At 37.4% G+C, this 24,273-nt stretch overlaps 1 protein-coding gene across 3 annotated transcripts in view; it reads left to right on the top strand.

Moving 5' to 3' along the window:
* The first annotated feature begins 9,871 nt into the window (after positions 1-9,871).
* The window catches only part of CD274 (CD274 molecule), a 28,782-nt gene continuing 14,380 nt past the window's right edge, over positions 9,872-24,273 (top strand). The window contains exons 1-4 of one of the 3 annotated variants that reach the window (XM_072597218.1): positions 9,872-10,346; positions 10,429-10,526; positions 15,998-16,063; positions 17,740-18,075. In XM_072597218.1, coding sequence (XP_072453319.1) covers positions 16,012-16,063; positions 17,740-18,075 — 388 coding nt within the window. In that variant the 5' untranslated portion in view covers positions 9,872-10,346; positions 10,429-10,526; positions 15,998-16,011. The remainder of the gene's footprint in view (positions 10,347-10,428; positions 10,527-15,997; positions 16,064-17,739; positions 18,076-24,273) is intronic. The other 2 variants (XM_072597226.1, XM_072597211.1) reach the window with 2 other exon arrangements.

The raw sequence follows: 24,273 nt of genomic DNA, 5'->3' as shown, positions 1-24,273 counted from the left end.
ACTATGAGAAATTCCTTTGATGAGTTCAAAGTTGTTGTGGGAGTTGTTGAGTAGGCACAAAAGGAAAACATAACTCATTATGTATGTGTTTTTTAGGCTTTTATTTTTCCTTTGGTGAGAATTCCTTTTAATTAGTAACAGGGGGAAGAATTCTTTTAAAGATAATATTTTAAAAGCTTTCAAATTAAATATATTTTATCTACTGAACACTACGTTGTTGATCAAAATGACTACTGTCCCCTCTGCCCAGGTGTCACATTTTTCTACGTGCTGACTAATATCATATGTAAGCTTACTAATTTCTTTGGATTTATAATGCAAATGCAATTTGTACTGGGTCTTAGAGCTAGGAGGAACCCAAGGGGTCATCTATGCCAATACACAGAATCACAGGATTTCAAAGCTAGAAGAGAACTCAGACACCATTTATTACAGACCATTCCTCAAAAGGGATTCCCTACTATTCCATTTTCAGACATTTCTGGTCCTTTTCTTTTGGATATCCTTCAACTTATCAGTCTCCTTCCTAAAAGGTGAATCTCAGAACCAAACACAAAATTCCAAATATGGTCTAATTGAGGCAAAGTACAATGGGTGGAGCACCTTCTTACTCCTGAGTACTCTGCCTCTTAAAGCAGCAAATCTGTCATATCTCACTGTTGACTTATGTTCAGCTAATAATCCATTAAAACCTCCAGCTATTTTTTAGACAAACTGCTATCTAGCCAAGCCTCTCCCTCCATCTTGTACTTGTGAAACTGATATTTGAATCCAATTATAAAGTTTTATATAGCCTTCTATTAAATTTCAGCTTTTCTAATTTAGTGTCCTAGATGACTGCTGACTTTAAATCTTGACTGTCTTCCATTAGTAGCTATGCCTCTCAGCTCTGGATCCTCTGTATATGCTGTTTGTTCTTTGTTCTCAGAGAAGACCCTGACCTCAGGAAGGTGATGCCATGACTTGCAAGGGAATTGGATTTAAGCGAGGGAGAGCTGTGCAAAATCCACCAGCCTCACTTTCTCCTCTGGAGCCATCTGGGTCCAGCGGCAAGGTACAGATCTAGACTGGAGATGGTTCTGGATTCATGGGAGACCTTGGTCTTTTTAAGCAAAAGTCTTTAACAGGTCTCAGTTTAACTGAGGCAAAGGCTACTCAATGATTAAGGCTAGGTAAGAAGTGTAGCAGAGAATGGCCTCTTTTACCTAGTCAAAAAAAAAAACAAAACCCAAAATCAATTTGGGAGAGAAAAACCCTCAAGGTTTCTGGCCCAAACAGACAATTGCTATTTATACTCACTCTGAGCCATCAGGGCTACAGATTCAATGAGCACGATAACATCTGGGAGTTTATCCAACTCTCATTCATACATCTAGAACTGGAAGCAATGTCTGATACCACCTAGTACAACCTTCTCTTGGTACAGATCAGAAAATAGAGGTCCAAGAATGATCTGCCCAAGGTCACATAAGTCATGATCATCGAGAGGGGTTTTAAATATAGGTGCTCTGAGTCCTAAGGAGGGGTCTTCCCACCGTACCACACTTTAATAAAATAACTGGAAAACAGTACAAGCCCATTGAATATTCCTCTGGAGCCCTTATTTTAAGAATGATAAATTTTAGTGGAAAATAATAACATACTGATCACAACTGCAAAGAGTATCAAGAATCTCAAATTTTCAGCTTTAGAAGAGACCTCAGATGGTATTTCTTTCAAATAAATAAGAATTTACTCTCTAATATCCCCAACAAATAGTCATCCAACTTTTATTTCAAGGTTTCCAGTTCCTCCCCACACAGTTGATTCTATTTTTGAATCTCTCTAAATGTCAAGACCTTTTCATATTCTGAATAGTTCAGTCATTTTCAGTCTGATTCTTTGTGATTCCATTTGAGGTTCTCTTGGCCACAGTACTGGAGAGGTTTGCCATTTCCTTCTCCAGCTCATTTTACAGATGAGAAAACTAAGGCAAACAGGGTTAAGTGGCTTATTCAAGGCCACACAGCTAGTCAGTATCTGAAGCCACATTTGAACCCAGGAAGATGAGTCTTCCTGACTCCAGGATTGACATTCTATCCACCGTGCTACCTAGTTGCCTTGACACAATGACTATAACCACATTAATTATATTAATAACACCAACAGTAAGAAAAAATATACAAAAGAAAAGTAGGTTAGAAAGGCACCTGGGTGCAAATAGTGCTTAGAAGGAGACTTTTACCAATAAGCTGATAGACACCCGTACTCCTAGTTCCAGTTAGCTCACTGGTTTTATACACACCCCTTAGGGATATGACCAAGTCCCTGAATCAATCAAGATAAATTTTCTGTGCAACATTGCTTCAGTGCATCCAATGGCTTTTAAAAATGCCTAATTTGATTGAAGTTTTCATTTTGTTTTGTTTTTTACATTTAGAGCAAGACCCATGATTGATTCAACAGGGTTGAATTAAAATGTGTTCTCAACAGGTTAAGGTAGCATTGTAGCAATTGTAAAGGAGCCCATCTTGTCAGTTTAAGAATGATATCTTGTGTGACTTCCACCTTTACACATAAAAAAATGAGACCTATTCTTTCCAAAGATATTTGTTACCATCATGGAAGAGGGCCAATGCAAAGTACAAATCAAAGATTTGATTCCCTACAAAAGATGGAGTGCTCCAGAGGCACCTGTTTACAGAGGGCTGTGCTGATTGTACCAAGTCCTTGAACTCTTGCCCAAGCTCCTCCATGAGATCCATAATCACACATTTTATAACTAAAATTGTACAAACTTGGGAATTTGTGGGTTTCTGTCCAATCATTTTTCAAGTGTTTGTTTATTGAAGTATTTGTTTTTGTTGATTGCTGCTAAATTGAAAGATTTGTTGTATTTTAAAAATCATTAAAGGTCTAGTCTTGTTTGAGTGAGAAAAGAGATGACTAGGAAGACATTACCTGGGATATACTACACCAAATGAAACCATTTAAAGCAGTTGCTATCTCTAACAACATATTCAACATTCTGCCTTGTATTCCTCAATGCCTCTGTCATGAGGAGGGAGGTATGTTTGTCTATTCTTGGGGCTCACTAGCTTTTCAGGTAGGATTCAGTGTCTTTCTATGTTCTTTTCATTTTAATTGTTTTAATCATTGGTTCTCTTATGCCTTTCATTCAGCTCATTTGACTGTATCAGTTCATACAAATCATTTTAGGCTTGCCTGAGTTCCTCATACTCATAGTTTCTTACTGAGAAATAATGTCACATTATATTCAGAAATCATTTTTATGTCATTAAACATTCATTTTTCTCAGAGTTCTTTGCTACAACAAAGGGTGCTACTATGAATCATTTGTTATGTTATTAGACTTTGGTCTATGTCTTTGATTTCCTTGGGGTGTATGGTCAGTAGTGGAATTTCTGAGTCAAAGGATATGAATAATTCAGTCTCTTTTCCTGTATTTTTCAGGAATTATATCCAGAAGGTTTGAGCCACTTCCCAGTTCTACCTAAAATGCAGTTGTGGGCCTTTCTTGTCACAGTCCCTCCAACAATGACTACTCTCATTTTTTGTCCTTTTTCCCAACTTGCAGGAAATGAGAAAAAAGAGAGTTGTTTAAAGTTGCATTCTTTTACAATTAACAAATTGGAGTATCTTTTGAAAACCATTACTATTCTTTCACCAGTTATCTACCAAGGAATGTCAATTTCCCATTCCACAGGACATTGTAAACCAAAACCCATTGGTAGATAGGAGATTTCCCCATTGTTCTTCTACTTGGTCCCAAGGGAGTTGTTCTGACTTCCTAACAAGCCAGCCCCTCCCATTCCTAAGGGAAAAAGAGGAGAAGCTGCTAGAGATGAAAGCTAGAGGTGAGTACATGTCAAATCATCATGAGCTATGGATAAAGGGGTGTGCTGGTAAATGTTAAACAACTGACTTTCTACCCAAAAAGCTATTAAAATGTGCATACCTTTTGACTCAGTAATATTACTATTAGGTCTATACAATAAAGAGATCAAAGATAGAGAAAAAGGACCCATCTATTCAAGCTCTTTTTGAATATATTTGCAAAGAACTGGAAACTGAAGGGATGCCTGTCAACTGGGAATGAAGGAACAAGTTATGATATGTGAATATGATGGAATTCTACTGCGCTGTAAGAAATGAAGAAGGGAGTGGTTGCAGAAAAACCTGGAAAGGACCTAATACAAAATGAAGTGAACAGGAGAACAATTTACACCGTAACAACAATATTGTAAAGATAAACAACTTTGAAAAGTCTAGTAACCCAGATCAACACAATGATGGACCACAACTCTAAAGGATTCATGATAAAACATGATAGAGAGTTGGTGGACTATGAATGCAAACTGAAACACATTTTCTTCTCTTTCTTTTTATTTGGCTAATGTGAGAATGTATTTTTCATGATTATACATATTTGGGTTTTGTTTTTCTTGCCATCTCAAGTATGGGAGAGGAGAAGAGAATTAGTACTGAAAATAAAATAAAATTGAGTTTTATAAAGGTAGAAAAAACTGATTTTCTGAAAAAAAGTGCACATGGCACATTTTAAAAGTTTAAGCTGTATTATTAACATTCTACCAATTATCTTCTTAAGTTTAGACAATCCAAACAATAAATCAAGCTTTGATTTTTAGTGTTTGCCAATTTCTAAGCTATAAATACTGACACTGAAATTTTAACAATTGTCTGAGGGGTAGAGATGAGGGAGTAACTAAAAAGTCCTGTCTAAGAAGAAGGCATGTGGCTGGGAAATAATCACCTAATACACAAGAAGCTGAGGGTCAGAAAGTAACTAGCCCTGTCTTCACTAATTTCATGTCACTGCTTGGTTGATGCTAGACTTGTTGGATTTTTTTTTCAAGGTGTAATGGTAATTTAAGGTTAATAGGGGGAGGGGAAGAGTTAAAGATCTTCCCCGCCCATTAATAGACCTCAATACCTTTTGTTAATTTCTCTGGGTCTGAGGGTCCTGCCCTCTGGCTCTGAAAAATGCATAAATACTCTGAGGTGAGGTTTTACTTTGGGGCTTACTCTTTGGAAGTGTTTGTTTGGCCAGATGAGACTCTGGGCAGCTGCTAAGGAGCCCCCTGGCTTTGAAAACCCAGATGTTGGTGCTTCTCTTTCTGGTAACTATGTATGTTTTGCTTATGGTCGTTGAGTTGGAAGCCTTGTCTGTTGATTTTTATTTCCCTGTATTTTCTCTGAAGTTCAGGGTGCTGACTTTTTCCCCTGCACTAAGTGAATGATATATGTGCTTGATTAAAATAGATTGTTGACGCCTCAAAAGTTGCTTTCCTTTCAGAAAGCAGGCCCCCCTGTGTATGCTGGGGTCCTTGCTGTGACACAGGGGTACTGATGCATATTTCTTTTACTCTACATTTACCTTATTTAATTTGTGCAAAAGCTTTTAAGACTTCTGCAGCCAAAATTATCTATTATCTTTTTTTATTTTCTTTATTCATTTAGGTATGAATTTTTTTACCAGATGAAATTGCAAGCTAAATATGTTGACATATGTGACTTCATTAGTAGGATAACATAATTCCAGCAGAGAAGCCCAGGAACTCTAACAATAAAGATCAATATGAGTTTCCCAGGAGCACTCAAAGGTTAAACAACTTGCCTAGGGTCACTTCATCAGTACTATCAGAGAAAAAAACTTCAAACTAGATCTTCTAAACTCTTTATCTCCTACACCAGAGGTGTCAAACATGATACCATGGATCTCATTTTAGCCCAAGCACTCCTGAGATCAGCCTAAACTAGATTAAAATGTAATTGCAAAATATTTAACAAAACAAATAAAAATAAAATACAGATAATATTTGTGTATTATAAACATTTAAGTCAATATGCAGTTGACAGGTAGCCTTCCCTTTGTTTAATGTTCTGCAGTTCTACTGGAGTTTGACACCCCCAGCAAAGCTGTCTCTCACCAGACACAATCTCATTGATCCAATTCCCAACCCCTCTAAATGTCCTATTATTTAGTCCATACCTCATCTTACCCACAAGAACTGCACTAGAGACCCAAAACAGATCAGCCTATTTGTCTATTTTTTTCTCAATATTCTAGTCAGAATGAAGTCTGTGGTGGTCTAGTGATATGAACCCCTTAAGAACAGTTAAATGATCGTGATCATCTCTTCATTTATATTGGGTTTCAGTTCTCTACTAGCATTTTTATTCTCTCCTTCCTGGTCCAAAGGTTATTGACCTCTGAAGAGAAAAGCAGAAGCAAAAAGAAGAAGTATATTTATTTATTTATTTGTTAATCAATCAACAAGCATTTATTAAATTTCTGTTGTTGGCCAGGCATTGTGCTTTGTATTGTAGATACAAAAACAAAAGTGAAAGTCTCTGTCCTTAAAGAGCTTATATTCTTTTAGAGGCAACGTGTACATATATAAGTATATAGCAAATAAATAGAAATAGAGATTATACTTGTGATTTTTTTCTTTTCTTTCTCTTCCTCTTTTCCTTTCCCTCTCTCCCTCTTTTCCTCCTCTCTCTTTTCCTCTTCCTTTATCTTCCCCTCCTTCCTTCCTCTCCCCTTTCTCATCATGTCCCTCCCTTCCCCTTCTGTCTTCTTTCCTCTCTCCCCCTTCCTCTCTCTCTCCCCATCCCCTTCCTTCCTGTTTCCTTTTCCTTCACCTTCTCCCCTCCTTCTCTCTCTCTCCCTCTCCCTCTCCCTCTCTCTCTCTCTTTCTCTCTCTCTCTCTCCCTCTCTCTCTCTCTCTCTCTCTCTCCCTCTCCCTCTCTCTCTCTGTCTGTCTCTCTCCCTCTCCCTCTCTCCCTCTCTCTCTCTCTCTCCCTCTCCCTCTCCCTCTCTCTCTCTGTCTCTCTCTCTCTCCTTCTCTCTCTCTCTTTCATTGCTACTTGAAATAAATAAATAGATAGATAAATAAATCAGTACAAGGTGATTTTTAGTGAGAGGGTTAGTAGCTGGAGGAATAGGGAGGGTGACATTTGTACTGAGTTTTAAAGGAAACAAGGGATTCTGAGAGGCAGAAATGAGGAAGGAGTGCATTCTAGGTATGGGGGATAGCCTATACAAAGATGCAGAGAGGAGAGGTAGAGTGTCATGTGATCATCAGCAAGAAAGTAGTTTATTCCTCCAACTTCACTCTCCGCTGTCTGACCATCATCTTTATCACTTCATTGAATCTGTTCACTCCACGGTCTCCAGTGTATTCTTAAAAGGTGAAATTCAAAATTCATGACAAAACAACTTTGGTTTCAACAGAGTAGCAGAATTATTTGGGGAACTTACAAAAGCAGTGATTTAAAAATACATTTCCCATTGCCAGCACATGACATTCTAAATAAAAACCAGAAAATATGGGTTTTCTGCAAACCACTCCAGTCCCTTTGTCAAGAAAACCCCAAATGGGGTCACAAAGAACTGGACACAACTAAAACAACTCAACAATCACAACTCAACAATATATACACAAATATATGTGTGTATATATATATATATACATATGTACATGTATATTTCTACATATATAATCACATTAATATATACACTATATATAACGTGTATGTGATGGAATCCTAATAAAGCTGCCCCACCCCCAATATTCTAACTTTCTTATAAGCCTCACTGAACAACAGACATGCCCTGATTTGAACACACAATCTGCCTTTACCCACATCACAGGCTTCCAGACTCAATACAGCCACTGCCTCTAGCTAGCCTCTGACCCCAGATCCAGTTCTCATGTTTAAATAAGTATGTTCATGTACAGAAACACATCATACATCTAGTCCAAGACAGGATCACTATACCTAACTATCCATCCTGTCCAGACAGGACCACAATAACTAGCCAATCAGAAAGCAACACAACCAGGATGTTTGATCACCTAGTCATAGAAGGGGCTTCTTCCAAGATAATACCTATGCAGTAATAGTAAAGAACTGACCTAGAGTAAATCTATGATGAGGCTTATTATATTATCATTATCATACATAAATGCTTCTCCTTTGGGATACATTGTAGGTAACCACATGAGCAGTTCCTCTGAGGCTGGGACCCTACCCCTGTTACCTAACTCATCCTTTAACAAATCCTTCCCCTGTTACTTAATCCCTTGGCAAACTCCTCTGGCCTTTTTAATGATCGTAACTTCTGTTGTGTAATCAGCAACATAACACTATAAAATTCCCTTTGTCTTACTCAGTTTCTGGTTCCTGCTGGGAACCCAATCTGCTGGAGAACATTACTCTCAACAAATGTCTTCACTTGGTTTGGAGGTGGTCTGAGTCTGAATTCTTTGAGACAGCTCCACCGAAACAAATCATGAAATTTACAACATTTATGTATGTGTAATATGTGTGTATTTCTGTATATACCATATATATTGCATATAATATATGCGTATATCTATTAGTATATATACATGAGTTTTATTTTCTTTATAATTCATTTGTCATGCTAATAATTGCGGGCTTTTCTTGAATCATTCCATAAAGTTGAAAATCTATGAGGGGAGAAAATGTCCAGTGCCTAAAATTTGTCATTTTTCATTAGGACATGGATGGCTTATGGAGAAATAGTGTGGGGTTAATAGATAGACAGCTGGCCTTGGGGTCAGCCCCTGCCTCTGCCATACTGACTATGTTAACTTCTCTAAGCAACGATAAAGGTACACCTTTCAGGAAAGGTGACATGCTTTGATGGAGGGAGTTTTCTCTACCAATGAAATCACAGGTCTAAGCCTAAACAAAAAGAAAGAGCTATATAGGTCTGAAGTAGGATCAAAGATTTAGAGCTCAAACAGACTTCAGAAGTCAACCTTCTGGTCTAACTCTGATCTTACATATTAGGAAACAGGCCTAAAAAAAGCAAGGCCACAAAAACCACATGAAGCAAGTTAATAACTGAACCTAGGATGGCTTTCCACTGCATCATGATACTTACATTACATTACTTTACATTAACAGAAGGGAAGGAAAAAGTAGACAAAATGATAGGCTATGTGGCTTTTTTTTTCATGGAAAGGGCATGTTGTATTGGAGCCATGGTGAAAATCCCTTCATTTATTTTATAGTAGTTAAATGGCCTGAGAGGAGATAGCGCTTCTTTATATTGTAACTGTGTCTGTAGGTCTGTATATGCATATATGTGCAGATATGCCTATGTGTATGTATGTGTGTATGGTATATACATACATGTGTGCATATATACACACATATAAGCATACATATATCAGCTAGGTGGCACAGTGGTAGAGTGCAGGATCTGGAATCAGGAAGACTCATATTCTCAAATTCAGATCTGGCCTCAGACACTAGCTGTGTGACCCAAGGTAACTCATATAACCCTGTTTGCCTCCGTTTCCTCATCTGTAAAATGAGCTGGAGAAGAATATGGTAAACCACTCCACTATGTTTGCCAAGAAAACCCAGAATGGAATAATTAAGATTCAGACACAACTGAAGTGACTGAACCACAAATATGGGTGTATGTATGTATGTATGTGTGTGTGTATATATGTAAATACACAATACATATATACATGTACATATATTTCTATATGTATAATCACAGTATATATGTACATAAAATATATATAAATACATATAGAAAATTAATTTAATCATTGGCATAATGCCAATAACACTATTTCTGGAGTAGCTGGACATGGATTTGAATGTTAAGTTTGTTGGCTGCCCCCACCCCCGCCCCCAGCCCCACTTCCTCTCTTGATCGTAGGCAAGTTAGTTGACTCTGTCAGCTTCAGTTTTCTCCTAGGTAAAAAGAGAGTTGATTTGATCATTTCTAAGGACTCTTTCAGTTGTAAACCTAATGAGCCAAACTGATAGGCAAATTAGCTTCCTAAAAAAGCAGATTCCCCGGGGTTAGAAAAGCGGCTTAACTCTTCTGAACCGGGGTGGTTTACCTCATGCAATACTCTGTCCTTGGTTCCAGTGATAGTGCCAGATATTTCTAATACAGCTCCTCAATTTCCAGAGAAACGAAAGTGAAAATGGGACGAATAGAACGCTTATTCAGGGAATTACAAGAAACCAAAGGATTTCACCGAACTTGACCTAGATGCTGAAGAGATGACTGCCCAGTGGGAGGAGACTAGGGCTGAAAAAGACCTTTGCCTCAAAGGATCTGACCACCCGAAGGAAGGAGGAGGAGGTAAGAGCTTGGCTGAAAGCTGCAATTCCATCCGTGCCAGCCGGTGAACATCAATAGGTCTGTGTGTGCAGTTTGTCTGTGAGCCAGAGGAAGCAGAGTTTACTTCTCTCCGAAATAGGAGGACCAGAATTGGCGTCGGATCCCACCTCTGCCACTATTTGAATGAATCTGGGTAAGTAAGCTTCTCTGGGTCTCAATTCTCTCATTCGTCAAATGAAATATTTGTCATATCTAACCCCGAGGATCCCTTTCAGCCCTAATTCTACGACTCTTGTGGAGAATGGTTCCTAGTGGAGGCGTAATTCGGATTATGATAAATTGGAAGCAAGAGCCAATGGAAATGAACTTTAAGGTTGGTGAGCCCCTGGGGTTCCATAGGACAAAAGCACCTAGTCTCTTTCCTAGGCTATGATTAAGTTAGCTCCTTAAATAACCTTGGAGTCTTTTGTCACACTTGCTTGTCTCTGGGTTTCTCCACTAAATCTTCTGTTGAGTTAGAGAACAGCTGATGAAAGGATCACTAGACTGGAAGTCAGGTGCTAGTCTCCACTCTTCTTTTTAGCAGTGTTACCCTGGGCGAGCCATTGACTCTCTTTGCTTCATTTTCCCCACTTATAAAAACGAAGTTATCTGAGGTCATCTCCAAATCTAAACCCCACCTGTGTTTCATAGGCTCATACATCTAGAGCTGGAAAGGACCCTAGAAGTTCCCTAGTCCTACCCTCTTGTTTTACAGGTGAGGAAACTGAGGTTCTGAGGTGAAGTGACGTGCCCAAGCTTACATAGGCAATATATTGCAGAGGAGAGAGCCTATCCTCTCACTCCAAATTCACTGATATTTTTTTCATAACAGAGTGCTGTCTCTGATCTTGGCCAAGTTACTGGATCTCTTCTAGGTTTCAAATTCCTCCTCTGTGGAATTAAGGGTTAGACTATCCGATCTTATTCAGCCCTTATATTCTATGACATTCAGTACACATAGTCATACTGAAAAGAGGTAGGTTGGCCATGTCACCAAACCAAGCATAAAAATAAAAAAAGCTGTCACTATTGAGTAATATTTTTAGCAATGCTGATAGACAATGCCAAAGGTTCCCCTTTGAATCAGAGCTGGAAGGAACCTGGGAGAGCATCAATTCACCTAACACTCAAATCCTTCTCTTTCTACTACATCACACTGCTTCCTTTTCAGTTTTGAGTTCAGGAAAGGGAAACAGAAGCCAATGTTTATTTTATTTTTTTCTTGCCAATATTTAACAGTAGCTAACCTTTCTATGGGCAGCTAGATGGCACAATGGATAGTATGCCAGGCCTAGAATTGGGAAGACTCATCTTTCTGAATTCAAATCTGACCTCAGACACTTACTAGCTTTTTGACCTTGGGCAAGTCACTTAACCCTGTTTGCCTCAGTTTCCTCATCTGTAAAATGAGCTGGAGAAGGAAATGGCAAACCATTCCAGTATCTTTGCCAAGAAAACCCCAAATAGGGTCATGAAGAGTTAAGGCATGACTGAAACATGATAAACAACAACAAGCACCTTTCTATAGAGCTTTAAGGCGCTCTTCTCACAACTGTCTTGGGAAATAGGTAGTTTAAGATTATTTTTCCCATTTTACAGATAAAAATCCTGAAGCAAAGTGATTTGTTCAAAATCTCATAGCTAGGTGTATAGGAACCAAATGGAAATCTAGGTCTCTCTTATCTCCAAGCCCAATACTTGTTTATAACCTCCTAATTGGTCCCCTTGCTTCCATTCTATCCCCTCAGTCTAGTCCTTCCTCCACACAACTGCCAAAATATTCTTAAGGTACCATTCTGACTATGCCACACCCCCAGGGGAGAAAAAAACCTTTAGTGGTTCACTAAGATCTTTGGGATAAAATACAGAGACACTGATTCCACAGACTGGCATTTGGGACTCTCCAAAATCTGGCTTCTCCAGCTTTCAGATCATAAACTCTACATTCAAATCCCAAGTAAAACCCTACCTTCTTTGAGAAATCTTTTTCTATCCCCCTTAATACTAGTGCCTTTCCTCTACTGAATATTTCCAGTGGATCCAGTATATCTCTTGTCTGTACATAATTGTCTGTACCCTATCTTCATCATTAGACTGAACTCCTTGAGAGTAGGGACTGAGTTTTGTCTTTCTTTGGATCCTAGAATTTACCAAATTGCCTGGCACATAGTAAGTGTTTAATAAATGCTTGTTGATTTATTGATCCAGACAAAATAGACTGCTAATTGTTCCTTATATTTAACGTTCTATCTCCCACCCTTTAGCATTCACAACTCTTCTCTGTGGCTGGAAATTACTCTTTCCTCATCTCTATCTTTAAGAATCTTCATTTTTCTTCAAGATTCATCTTGGGTGCCACATCCTCCATGAAATATACATTGATGCTTGAGTTGTTAGAACCCACTCCTTCTTCAAATTACCTTATATTTATTTGTGTAAATTCTGTATTTCCCCAGGAAAACATAAGCTACTTGAAGATGGATATTATTTTGTTTTTTTCTTCATATCCCAGACCTTGACCCAGAGTAGAAATATATTAAATATTTATTGAATTGAATAAGTGAATTTATTTTATCCCTATTATGTGGGAGCACTATGTCCTGGTAGGAGATAACAAAATTTAAATAAGATATGGTTCCTACCCTCAAAAAGGTTACAGTCAAATAGTCTTTCTCTCAAGGGCTACATGAGTTTGAGTTTACTGCATAATTATAGCAATCAAAGTTACATTTGAGAAGAATTGAAAAAAAGCACCTCCTTTTCTTTGCAGAGATGGGGTACAATGAGTATGGAATAATAATAACAGATAGCATTGATACAATGTGTTAAGGTTTGCAACTTGCTTTATATATTTCATCCTCACAAGAACTCTAGGAAGTAGGTGCTATTACTCATTTTACAAATGAGAAAATGGCAGTCAATAGAGGGTAAGTGACTTACCCAGGCTCACACAGCTAGTAAGTGTCTGAGGCCATATATAAACACAAGTCTTTCCGAATCCAGCGCTCTATCTACTGTGCTAACTAGCTGCCTCTAATATTTTATATTAGATTGCATATAGCATCAGATATGCGTCTTGACTGGTTTACAATTTTTTTTCTTTTTTCTTCCTTCTGGCTTTCTGAGTAGAGGATGAGAAAGGGATATATTTGAAAATTAAGGTAATATAAGAAATATGATATGATATGATCAACATTGAATGAGATGATAAACATATCAAAGGAATTATGACATAATTTCTCAGATTTCATGACACTCTGAGTCAGAAGGTGTGAACAGAGAGAAGCAGATTTCAGCTCAGTGGAAAAATGAATTTCCTAATGTTTGAATTATCCAGTGGTCTGCCTAGAAAGGTAATGGGTTTCCCATTTATGGAGATCTCAAGCAGAGGCTGAGTGACCATTTGTCAGTGCTGTCAAGAATTAATTCATCTTTTTTGTAGTCATGCCCCCTTTGTTGGTATTTGTGAAGTCTAGGGACTCCTTTTTTATTTTAAAATGCATAAAACAAAATACTTAGGATTACAAAGGAAACCAATTGTATTGGGATACAGTTAGCATAAAAGTTTGGACCCCAAGTTAAGAACCTCCACAATAGAGGAAATCCTTTTTATTTATCTTTGTAACCTCAGCACCTAGAACTGTGTCCTGCATATAGCAAGGATTTAATAAACATTTTTTTTGAATTGAAAGTGCCTGACTATGAACAGTATCCTAGTTTAACTACAGCTATAGATAAAACCACAAGATAGAGATGCCAGTTAGTGGGCCAGGCTTAAGACCTCTAAGGTCTTAAAGAAACATCTTAAGGTTTAGGGCACGTAAGAGAAGAAAGCATCCCAATGAGAGCTGATGTTTGGGAAGTGTCAACCTAACTAAATGCAGAAATACTCACAAGAAGGTTGACCACTAAGTGATGAATTTTTTTCTTTTTAAATCCAAGTGACTTATGAGCACAGGTTACTACTGAATAAAGGAGGATTTTTTTTTAAAGATCATCAGGGGAGGGTATCCTCTCAGGTGAATCCTTAAAATATAAAAGCGTAAATTCTTCACTTTTATGCTTCTTAAATTCTTAGCAAGGAAGAACTCATTAGGATAACAAATAATGATGCCTGAAACACATTGAATTCTTAAAAAAAACAACAACAAATAGCTTTATACATAGGTGGCCATCCACAATATGACATAAGGGACAGGGAAGGTACCTGTCCCTGACCCCAAAAGACTTCCCCACAGTGATTGAAATTATTAATTTCATTTTGTTTTCTGCTGCTTGAAAAATTTAATTAGTAATCAGCAATAATTATGCCTTGGTTAAACCTGATTCCACACACTGGAGATTGATCTGCAGTAATAAATGACTGATGTTGAGAAGGAAGCTAGCGAGTGGGTCTGATAAAGGCTCATTTCCAAGATATATAAGAAACTTACTTAAATTTATGAGAATTAGAGACATTCCCCAATTGATAGTCAAAGGATAGGAATATATACTTTTCAAAGGAAGAAATCAAAGCTATCAACAGCTGTAATGAAAGATTTTTCTAAATAACTAGCAATTATAGAAATACAAATGAAAGCAAATCTGAGGTTCCATCTCAAACCCATCAGTTTGGTAAAATTGACCCCCAAAAATGACAAATTTTTGTTACAAGGGGTTTTTTTCTTCTTCATTTTTTTCAATGGGAAGGCTGAGAGAGAATGAAAATAGATGTTTGTTGAGAAAATAATAGCTAGAACTTGAAAAGTGGTTTACATACATCATCTCATTTGATCCTCACAACAATCTTGTGAGGTAAGCACTATTATCATGCCTATTTTTCGCATGAGAAAACTGAGACTAAGAGAGGTTAAGTGATTTGCACAGGACCATACAACTAAATAAATATCTGGCGGAGGATTTGAATTCAAGTTTTATCAATTCCAAGGACAGCATGCTATCCACTGGACCACCTAGTGCCTCTAAACAATATAGATAGATGGATGGATGGATGGATGGATGGATGGATGGATGGATGGATGGATGGATGGACAGACAGACAGACAGACATAGATAAATAGATAGATAGATAGATAGATAGATAGATAGATAGATAGATAGATAGATAGATGATAGATAGATAGATAGATGAACAAATGCACACAAACAAATGAAGGAAAAAGGAAGACAAATTATGCCTAACTTTTTACACTTTCAAAATATACACACTTAAATTAATCCTGGACCAATGAACTCATTGCATTTTTTCCTTGACTTCTTTAGGATAATCAAGTTTTTTCACAGTGTTATATATCAACATACTAGGTGGCACAATTGATAGAGCACTGGGCTTGAAATCAAGTAAGACACCTTCCTGAGTCAAATCCAGCCTCAGACACTTACTAACTCTGTGACCCTGGGCAAGTCACTTAGCCTTATTTGCCTAAATACCTCATCTGTAAAATGAGTTGTAGAAGGAAAAGGCAAGTCACTCCAGTATCTCTGCCAAGAAGTCCTAAATGGGGTCACGAAGCATGTCCCCCCTAAATGGGGACATGACTGAAATGACTCAAAACGACAAATGTATCAATGAAGAGAATGAATAATCAACAACATATATTCCTGCTCCTTTTTTACCTTTCCAAATTTCTGATGAAGGCATCATCCTATTATATCTATTTCAGTTAGAAAAACCAACAAACCAACCAACAAGCATTTCTTAAGCATCTAGGCCCTGGAAATACAAATATAAAGTAATCCTCCGCTTAGTTATGGAATTCTATTTGGATGAAGCAATGTTCTTTTTGTATGCCCCATAATTAGGTTGTTGCAGGAAGATGTGGATATTGCTTGTGCTTGTGTTCATGTTCTCCTGGCATCTGCTGAATGGTAAGTAGCTAAATCTTTGAATTAAACACTGTTCTTACGAAATCATACTTGGGAGCTATATACAAGAGTCATTATTAAAATTCTGAAGATTTTTTTCCTAAAAAGTATATTCTAAGAAAGAATTTCAGTGTTGGTGACAAATTATAGATTGACCTTCAAGGATCGTAGAATTTCAAATAGGAAGAGAACCCAGAGATCATTTAGTCATGTTGTTCTGATTCAAGGGCTCTGATAAAAAAAACAAAGATGGGTAGCTATTATTCTCAGCAAAAATGAAGGGATTTGATTATTTCAAAGGTCATTTCTTCCTTTTAAAAGATCCTATGACTGAGTTTGCTTAATGGGAGTTTGAGATGAGAGCTATTGGAGATTGGTGACATGCCTAGAATCAGAGAACACTCTCCTCGTTCAGCCCAAGAACAGGATGGAGGTGGCTTCTATGAAGTAAACTAGCAGGTAGACAGTGTAATGCAATGGAAAGTACCTTGGATTTGGTATCAAAAGACTTCCTTTTACATCATTGACCTAGAAGGGATCCCAGATGCCATCTAGTCTAACTCTTATTGTTCAGAGGAGAAAACTAAGTGAAACTTGCCCCAATGCCATTGAAACATGCACTCTTTCAGTTCTATCATCTTCTACCTGTGTGGCTTTGGACAAGTAATTTATCCAGTCCAGATCTAAGTTTCATCATCTTTGAAAAAGAAGGGGTTAGATAAGAGGATCTCTTCTCTTCTAGTTCTAAATATATGACTTTATATGCAGCAAGTCATTGTTTAATAAATAATGGCATTTCATATTTGCACAGTACTTGATAATCTTTTGGGGGGGTATTTATGATTTTAACATTAGAGTAGAGGGCCTTGGAATGTAATAAAACAGGCTGAATGCAATATATATTTTAAAAATTAGACTTTTATAAATCATTTGGAGAGCATCATTTCTACTTCTTATGCATACCATCATACTGATGGTATGATACTATATCAGTCACTTCATCTGTCTAAGCCTCTGTCTCACCTGTACATCAGGGATAATAGCATATGCATCAAATATTTTTACAGAGTCATTAAAATATCCCCTATTTCACTTTTGTTCCTGCAGTTTGAAGGTTAATTACAATTTCACATGACTTCCCTTCATACACCCTGTTCCCATCAGAATGGCCTGGTAGCTGTTCTGCATATGTGACATCCCATTGCCTTCCTCCCTGCTTTCACTGATATGAATGGTACCCAATGTATGGAAAGCTCTCCCTCTTTGCTTCTGCCTTGTAGAATCCATGGTTTTCTTCAAAGCTCAGAAGCCATCTCCCATATGACCTTTCCAATAATTAGAACTCTCTCCTTCTTAAAAATTACTTTGCACTCACTTATATTTTGTATATATTGCACTTTTTCTGTCTCTGTGCCCTTTACCAGAGAATGTAAGCTCCTTGAAGGTATGGGTGGTTTTATTTTCATCTTTGTATTTTGTCTTTGCACATAATAGGCACTTAAATGTTTGTTGAATTGATTTAAAGCATATAAAAGTGTGAGTTGTGAAGTATCAGTTGTGAGTAATTGCACTATAGCATATTGTAAATACAATAAAACATTTGCTGTATACTTTGAAAAGAATGTTTACCTTCTAAAGTCTGTGGTTTGGACTTTCCTCTCTGACTCTCCTCCCTCCAGCCTTTTCGGTTTCTGTTCCCAAAGACTACTATAAAGCATGTTATGGCAGCAATGTGACCATGGAATGCAGTTTTCCAGTGGGAGAAAGATTAGACCTGAGTGCCCTGACTGTTTATTGGGACAAGAAAAAAGAGTTTCTTGTAAAATTTGTTCATGGTGAAGAAGATCTCAAAATCCAGAAAAGCAACCCAAGATTAAGGCATTTGAATGACCAGCTATCCAAAGGAAAATCTCTGCTTCACATCACCGATGTGAAAATAGAAGATGCTGGGGTTTACCGCTGTCTTATTGGCTATGGGGGAGCTGATTACAAGTGGATTACTTTGACCGTCAATGGTGAGAATACTCCATAGCTAAAAAACAAGAGGGAATTGTTTTTTCACCACAAAACAAGCATAAAAACCCCACGATAATAGTGTTAATGTCTACATTGAAATGCAGTTGGGAAATGCAGCTGGTAACTTTGAGGACAGCAGTTTCGGTAGAGTGATGGTGGGAAAGGAAACGAGATTGCAAAGAACTGGGAAGTGAGCTATTGATGAAGTAGGGGCAATGAATATAGAGTACTCTTTCTAGAAGTTTAGCAGTAAAGAGCAGGGGAGAGTTAAGACAGAGATAGGGTGGAAGCTAGTGCAAACAAAGGTTTCTGGGGATGGAGCACGGAAGTATGCTGGTATATGTTTAACAACTAGCTCTCTGAAAATGCAAGATACCTTTCTAAATTTAATCTTCATTATTAACATTTTTCTCCATTACTTTCCTGTCTAGACAATCAAAAAACTAAAAACTCAAGCCCTGATTTGTAGCATTTCACAGACTGAGCTGGCTCTAGAATATTCTTGGATAAAGGAGACTTGGTAATGCTTATAAGCAGAGGGAAAGTAACTAGAGGAAATGGAGAAGGTACATCAGAGAAGAGGGATAATTAATGAAATAAGACCCATAAGGAAGCAGAAAGGTATAGGATCAAGAAGCAACTTGAAGTATAGTGGGGAAAAATTGTACCTAGAGTCAAGAAGCCTGAATTTAAATATTACCTCTGATGTTACTAGCTGTGTGACTCTGGGCAAATCAGATTTCAGTTATTGTTTTATAAAGTGTAAAATGAGATAATCTTTAAAGTCCCTTCCAGCTCTAGATTCTATGACCTTCTGACTTTATAGTGAAATCAATCAGTATAATATGGTGACTTCCTCCAGCATCCCTCAGTGACAGGAGAATAAGAGCAGAAAAGGTAGGTGGTTGAGGAATTACCTAGAACTGGGGATTAGTAGAATGGGAACATCGAAAGGTCATGTAGTTGAGGCTTTGTAAAGTACTTAGCATGGTACCTAGCACATAATAATGATAATAAATAATAATAATAATAAAGCTTAATAAATTCTTGTTTCCTTTCCTTATTCCTTCCTTTCTTCCTTGTTTTCTTCCTTCCCTCCTTCTTTCTTTCTTTCACCAGAAAGTGAGAGTCACTGACAAGAAGTCACTGATTCCTCCTTTTTGACTTGTGGGATGAAGAGAATGAGAGAGCAGATTTCTAGGAATGTCATGGCTTTACAGCAGGGATTCTTTACATTTTTGGGTCATGGACCTCATTTGCTCTACTAAAGCCAGGATTTGAACTCAGGTTTCCAGATTTTCTCCTTGTGAACAGGGACTATTTCATTTTTATCTTGTATCTCCAGCACACAGCACAGTGCCTTGTACGTGGTAGTACAACTTCTCATTGATTGATTTGAAATTCACTACTTTTTCCACAAATCAATGCCTCCAATGTCAGTAGATCTAACTACTTGTGAAGCAGCTTTTTCCATTATTGAACAGCTCCAAATACTAGAAAGATATTTAGTTGAGCTAAAATCTGCTTCCTCTTCCTATTCCTACTTTTGAATAACAATTACTCTCTTATATGTGATAGACTTTCAAACATTTGAATGCAGCTGTCTTCTCTTTTTTTCCATTCATCAAACTGTATACACCAACTTCCTTCTATCTCTGATTTGAAAATATGTAATTCAAGAAGTGGTACAGTGGATAAAGTACCAGACCTGGAATCAGGAAGACTCGTCTTCCTGAGTTCAAATCTGACCTTATACACTTACTAGCTCTGTGACCCTGGGTAAGTCACTTAACCCTGTTTGCCTCAATTTCTTTATCTGTAAAACAAGCTGGAGAAGGAAATAGCAAACCACTCTAGTATTGTTGTCAAGAAAATCTCAAATAGAGTCATGAAGAATCAGACACAACAGAAAAATGACTGAATAGCAACAAATAACAATTAAAGAATAGGGAAATTTTGAAATAAAAGTATAATTGCCTTAAAGAATAGGATTCCCCAAAGGCTCAGTTCCTAAAATAAAATGATCCTAGAGTTAGTGGAAGTGAATTCTCTTCATATCATTATGAGCCAGTTTATTGACAAGACTGGTATCACCAGCTGACTAGTGTCACTTGATCTGTGAAGGGGCAGTCTTTAACATTGCTTATCAGTGATTTCTTTATGGCTATGCTACTCCTTAAAGAAATTTTGGAGGTGGTGGATAATAGATGTGCTAAAATTGCATTTTATTCTGTTGTTTTCAAAGTTTAACTGAGCAAGTGTAGGGCTTTATATTTAGCCATGTAAAATTCATCTCATTAGCATCAGCCTCTCTCTTCCATGAATCTAACACTGTACTATGTGGCCCAGAAATTTAGCTGTGAGAATAGTTAGATCCCCTTAAGGTATTTACTATGTGTATGTGAATATTTGGAGACAGTACTTTTAAAGGTGGGAAGAAGGAGAGATGACAGAGGAAGCATCCCAGGGCCAATTTAGGAAAGGTCCTAATTGCCTGACAGGAGAAAAAGAAATGGTATTTATCTAATATATTGACAAATTACTTCTTCTGCATACATAGCTACTCTTTGGTCCTCTTTAGTTAGATTTGGTTCCCCATTAGTTATATAGCCCTATTCCTCTTTTCTCTTGATATATCATCCTGTCACTTTTGATCAATAGTTACAGTGTGGCATAGTGCTGAGACCTCTGGACATGGGCTCAATTTCTAGCATTTCCACTAATTATATATCTTACTTTGGGACAGTCACTTAAGTTCCTTAGATCTCAGGTCCCTCATCTGGAAGGAAGATCTTGAGCTATAGGACTTCTACAATCCTTCTAGTTCTAAATCTATGATCCTATGATCTTAATCCTATGGGAGGAAGAAAAAATAAGGTTAACACTTCCATAGTGACTTCATGGCCTGTCATTATCATTCCCTTTTCATGGGCAGAGGAGAGCATTTCTTTATTATGGGCCTACTTCTATTTTGGTCTACAAAAGATGTTTCTAATCTATGCTCTATGGATCTTATTAACCTCAGTTCTTTTTTGTGATGGAATTATTAGACTAGTAGATTAGGGGAATATTGTAGATGTAATTTACTTAGATTTTAGCAAAACATTTGATAAAGTCTCTGCTGTTTCTGTGGGCAAGATGAAGAGATGTAGGCTAGGTGACGGATTGGAAACTGAATGAAAAATCAGATCACAGTAGTCCTGAATGACTTGATATTGTCTTGAAGAGAGGTCTGTAGTGATGCTGAACATTTTCTCCAATGATTAGTTGAAGGCAACAATGATCTGACCGTCAAGTTGACAGCATAAAGTCAGGAGGAACAACTAATACATTAGATGACTGAATCAGGATTCAAGAATATCTCAACATGTTGAAAGTTGGGCTGAATCTAATAATATAAATTTAATCAAGATATATGTACAATCTTGCATTTGGGTTTAAAAAAATCAACTTCACAAAATAAAGGTGGGAGAAGTATGGCCAACAATAATACATCTCAAAAAGAGCTGGGAGATTTAATGGTCTGCTAAGTCAACATGAGATTAAAGCCTAAAATGGCAGCTAAGAAAGGTAGTACAATATTAGACTGCTTTAAGAAAGGCATAATACTTTCTAGGACTAGGGTGGTAAGATTACTATTGTACTTTCCCCTTGTTCTAACATATCTAAAATATCATGATCTGAACCATGAAACTACTTTTTATTAAGGAGACTGATAAATTGGAGAGTGTCCAGAAAATAGGGATTGGGATGGCAAAAGGTGTCCAAATCATGTTATTTGAGGGGCTGAAGAAAATGAGGAGGTTTGAACTGGAGAAAGCTTAGAATGGGGCAGAGTTTTCTTTGCATATTCAAAGGATTGTTTTTTTTGTTTTATTTCATTTTGACCTTTCTTTGTATTCCTAGCACTTAGTACATTACCTGGCATACAGTAAGTGCTTAATAAATGCTTACGAAAAAGCTGACTGAAAAATTAAAAAAAATTTAAAAGAAGTTGACTGAAGACGGATTAGACTTGTTTAGGTTGGCTCCAGAGGATAGAACTAGTACCAGGTAGAAGTTTCAGAAAAGCAGGTTTGGGCCTGTTATAAAGAAAAAAATTGGGGGGAGAGACTAAACCCGTGATTTCTTTGATACAGGAAAATTACAGATAAGGAGACTCTTTCTACTCATGCAGGTTAAAACCTCAGCACTTCTTAGAGAACTGCCTAGAGCACTAAGAGGTTAAGGGACTTGCTCAGAATAACACAGCAGTGTCAGAAGTTGGACTTCCTGGCTCTGAGGCCAGCACTCTGTTCACTGGGCTATTCAATGCCTCTCAGTTGCTATGCAAATATAAAGGAGGCTACCCCAGGGGAGGGAGAGTAGGTAATACAGTAGATAGAGTCCCAGGCCTAAAATCTGGAAGACTCAAGTTTAAATCCAGCCTCAGCCCCTTACTAACTGTATGACCCTAGGCAAGTCGCTTAACCTTGTTTTCTTCTGTTTCCTCATCTGTAAAATGAGCCCGAGATGGAAGTGACAAACCACTCCAGTATCTTTGCCAAGAAAACCCCAAATGAGGTCTTGAAAAGTAGACATGACTGAAACAAATGAACAATAACAAAGCCTCAGGAGAAGCAAAAGGGCTTCCTTCAGTGGACATCTTCAAAAAAAAAGGCTGGATGATTACCTGTTAGCTAGATCATAAAAAGGATTCTCATCAGGACCAGATGCTTTTTGAGATTCTGTTTAGCTTGGTCAGTCTATGATTCAAGGATGCCTGGGATGAGTCAGAGTTATTGCAAGGGATCCATGAATTCATTTGCCCATCAAGAATTATCATTTTTATCCTTATTCATCTCTAACAAAATAAAATGCCTTCATCTGGTTGCCTACACAACTTTTTGAATTTCAAAAAAGGCCCTTCTACTGGAAAAGTTTGGAAACAAGTATGACCCAAGTAAAACTTGAAAGAGCACAGTGGGACAGTTGCTTTACCGTGGACTGACAATTAAGTTCATATTGGCAGCTATGAAAATGGTATAAGGGGGGAGGAAAGATGAGGAACACAAGTGTGAAAGATGGATAATTTTCAAAATGAGATCCTGAAATCATGAACTTCATTGTAAAGTTCCTTGCAGATGATCTCATCCAACCATCTTCCAAACCATTAACAATAATAACAACACGTGTTTATTGATTGATGAGCCCTGTTCACTACAACTATAACATATAATCATCGGTTTCCACTTGAAGATTTCCAGTTATCTGTAAGTCTTCTCCCTCCCCAAGGTTACCCATTGGAGATCATTTCTAATCATTAAGAAGTTTTTCCTTATCTTGAAGGAAAATCTACCTCTTTGCAAATGCCTCTGGAGTCAACCTAAGTAAATCTAATCTTTTCCACTTGACAGTCTTTCACATATTTGATAATTATCATATCCCTCCTCATTCTTTTCTTCTACAGACTAAATATCTTTGGTTCCTTTTACCAGTCCTCCTTTGGTGTGTTTGCAGATCCTCTCACTGTCTTTATCATCCTTCTTGGATCATGCCCCAACTTGTCAATTTTTTTAGGTGGGAATTTTCATTGGTATAGGGAAATTCTGGTGAGGAAACTCCCTCTACCAAAGCAGATTAGTATCTATTCTGCAACTTCTGTCTCAGAGAATTGTGTGGGGAGCTGAGAAGTTAGACAACAGCAACAGCAAAGAATCACACAGTTTTTAGTCTGTCTATAAACTTTACTTTATGGGAAGGCATAGTCAGGAACTTCACAAAGGATAGGCATAGACAGGTTGTGATCTGTGCTGTTGGAGGTAAGTGCCACATAATAGGTTTTCAATAAATGCTTGTTGATTTAGCTTGACTTGAAGAACACATAGCAGAGATCACATCTCAGCTTCTAGTTTTCCAATATCCCTTTTGAGGAATTTCTATCAAGCTACAAATGCATGTGTATACATTAGGCATACATACATACATACATACCATACATCATGTATGGTCCATGACCTATGCATTCCAGCATGTAGCTACACATGTATTGGTTTCCTTCAGTAGAATTTAAACTCCTTGAGAGTTGGGTCTTTTACTTTTCATTTTTGTGATGATTCAGTTTTACTACTCTAGAAAGTCAAGTTATAACTACCTTTACTAATGCAAATGATTTTACAGTAATACAATCAACATTCTCTTCCCATCACTGCAAAACC

Source organism: Notamacropus eugenii, chromosome 1 (assembly GCF_028372415.1).
Source record: "Notamacropus eugenii isolate mMacEug1 chromosome 1, mMacEug1.pri_v2, whole genome shotgun sequence".
In the NCBI taxonomy this organism is placed as follows: domain Eukaryota; kingdom Metazoa; phylum Chordata; class Mammalia; order Diprotodontia; family Macropodidae; genus Notamacropus; species Notamacropus eugenii.
Note: the sequence above shows the minus strand (reverse complement) of the source record. Positions and strands in the feature narration are given on the sequence as shown.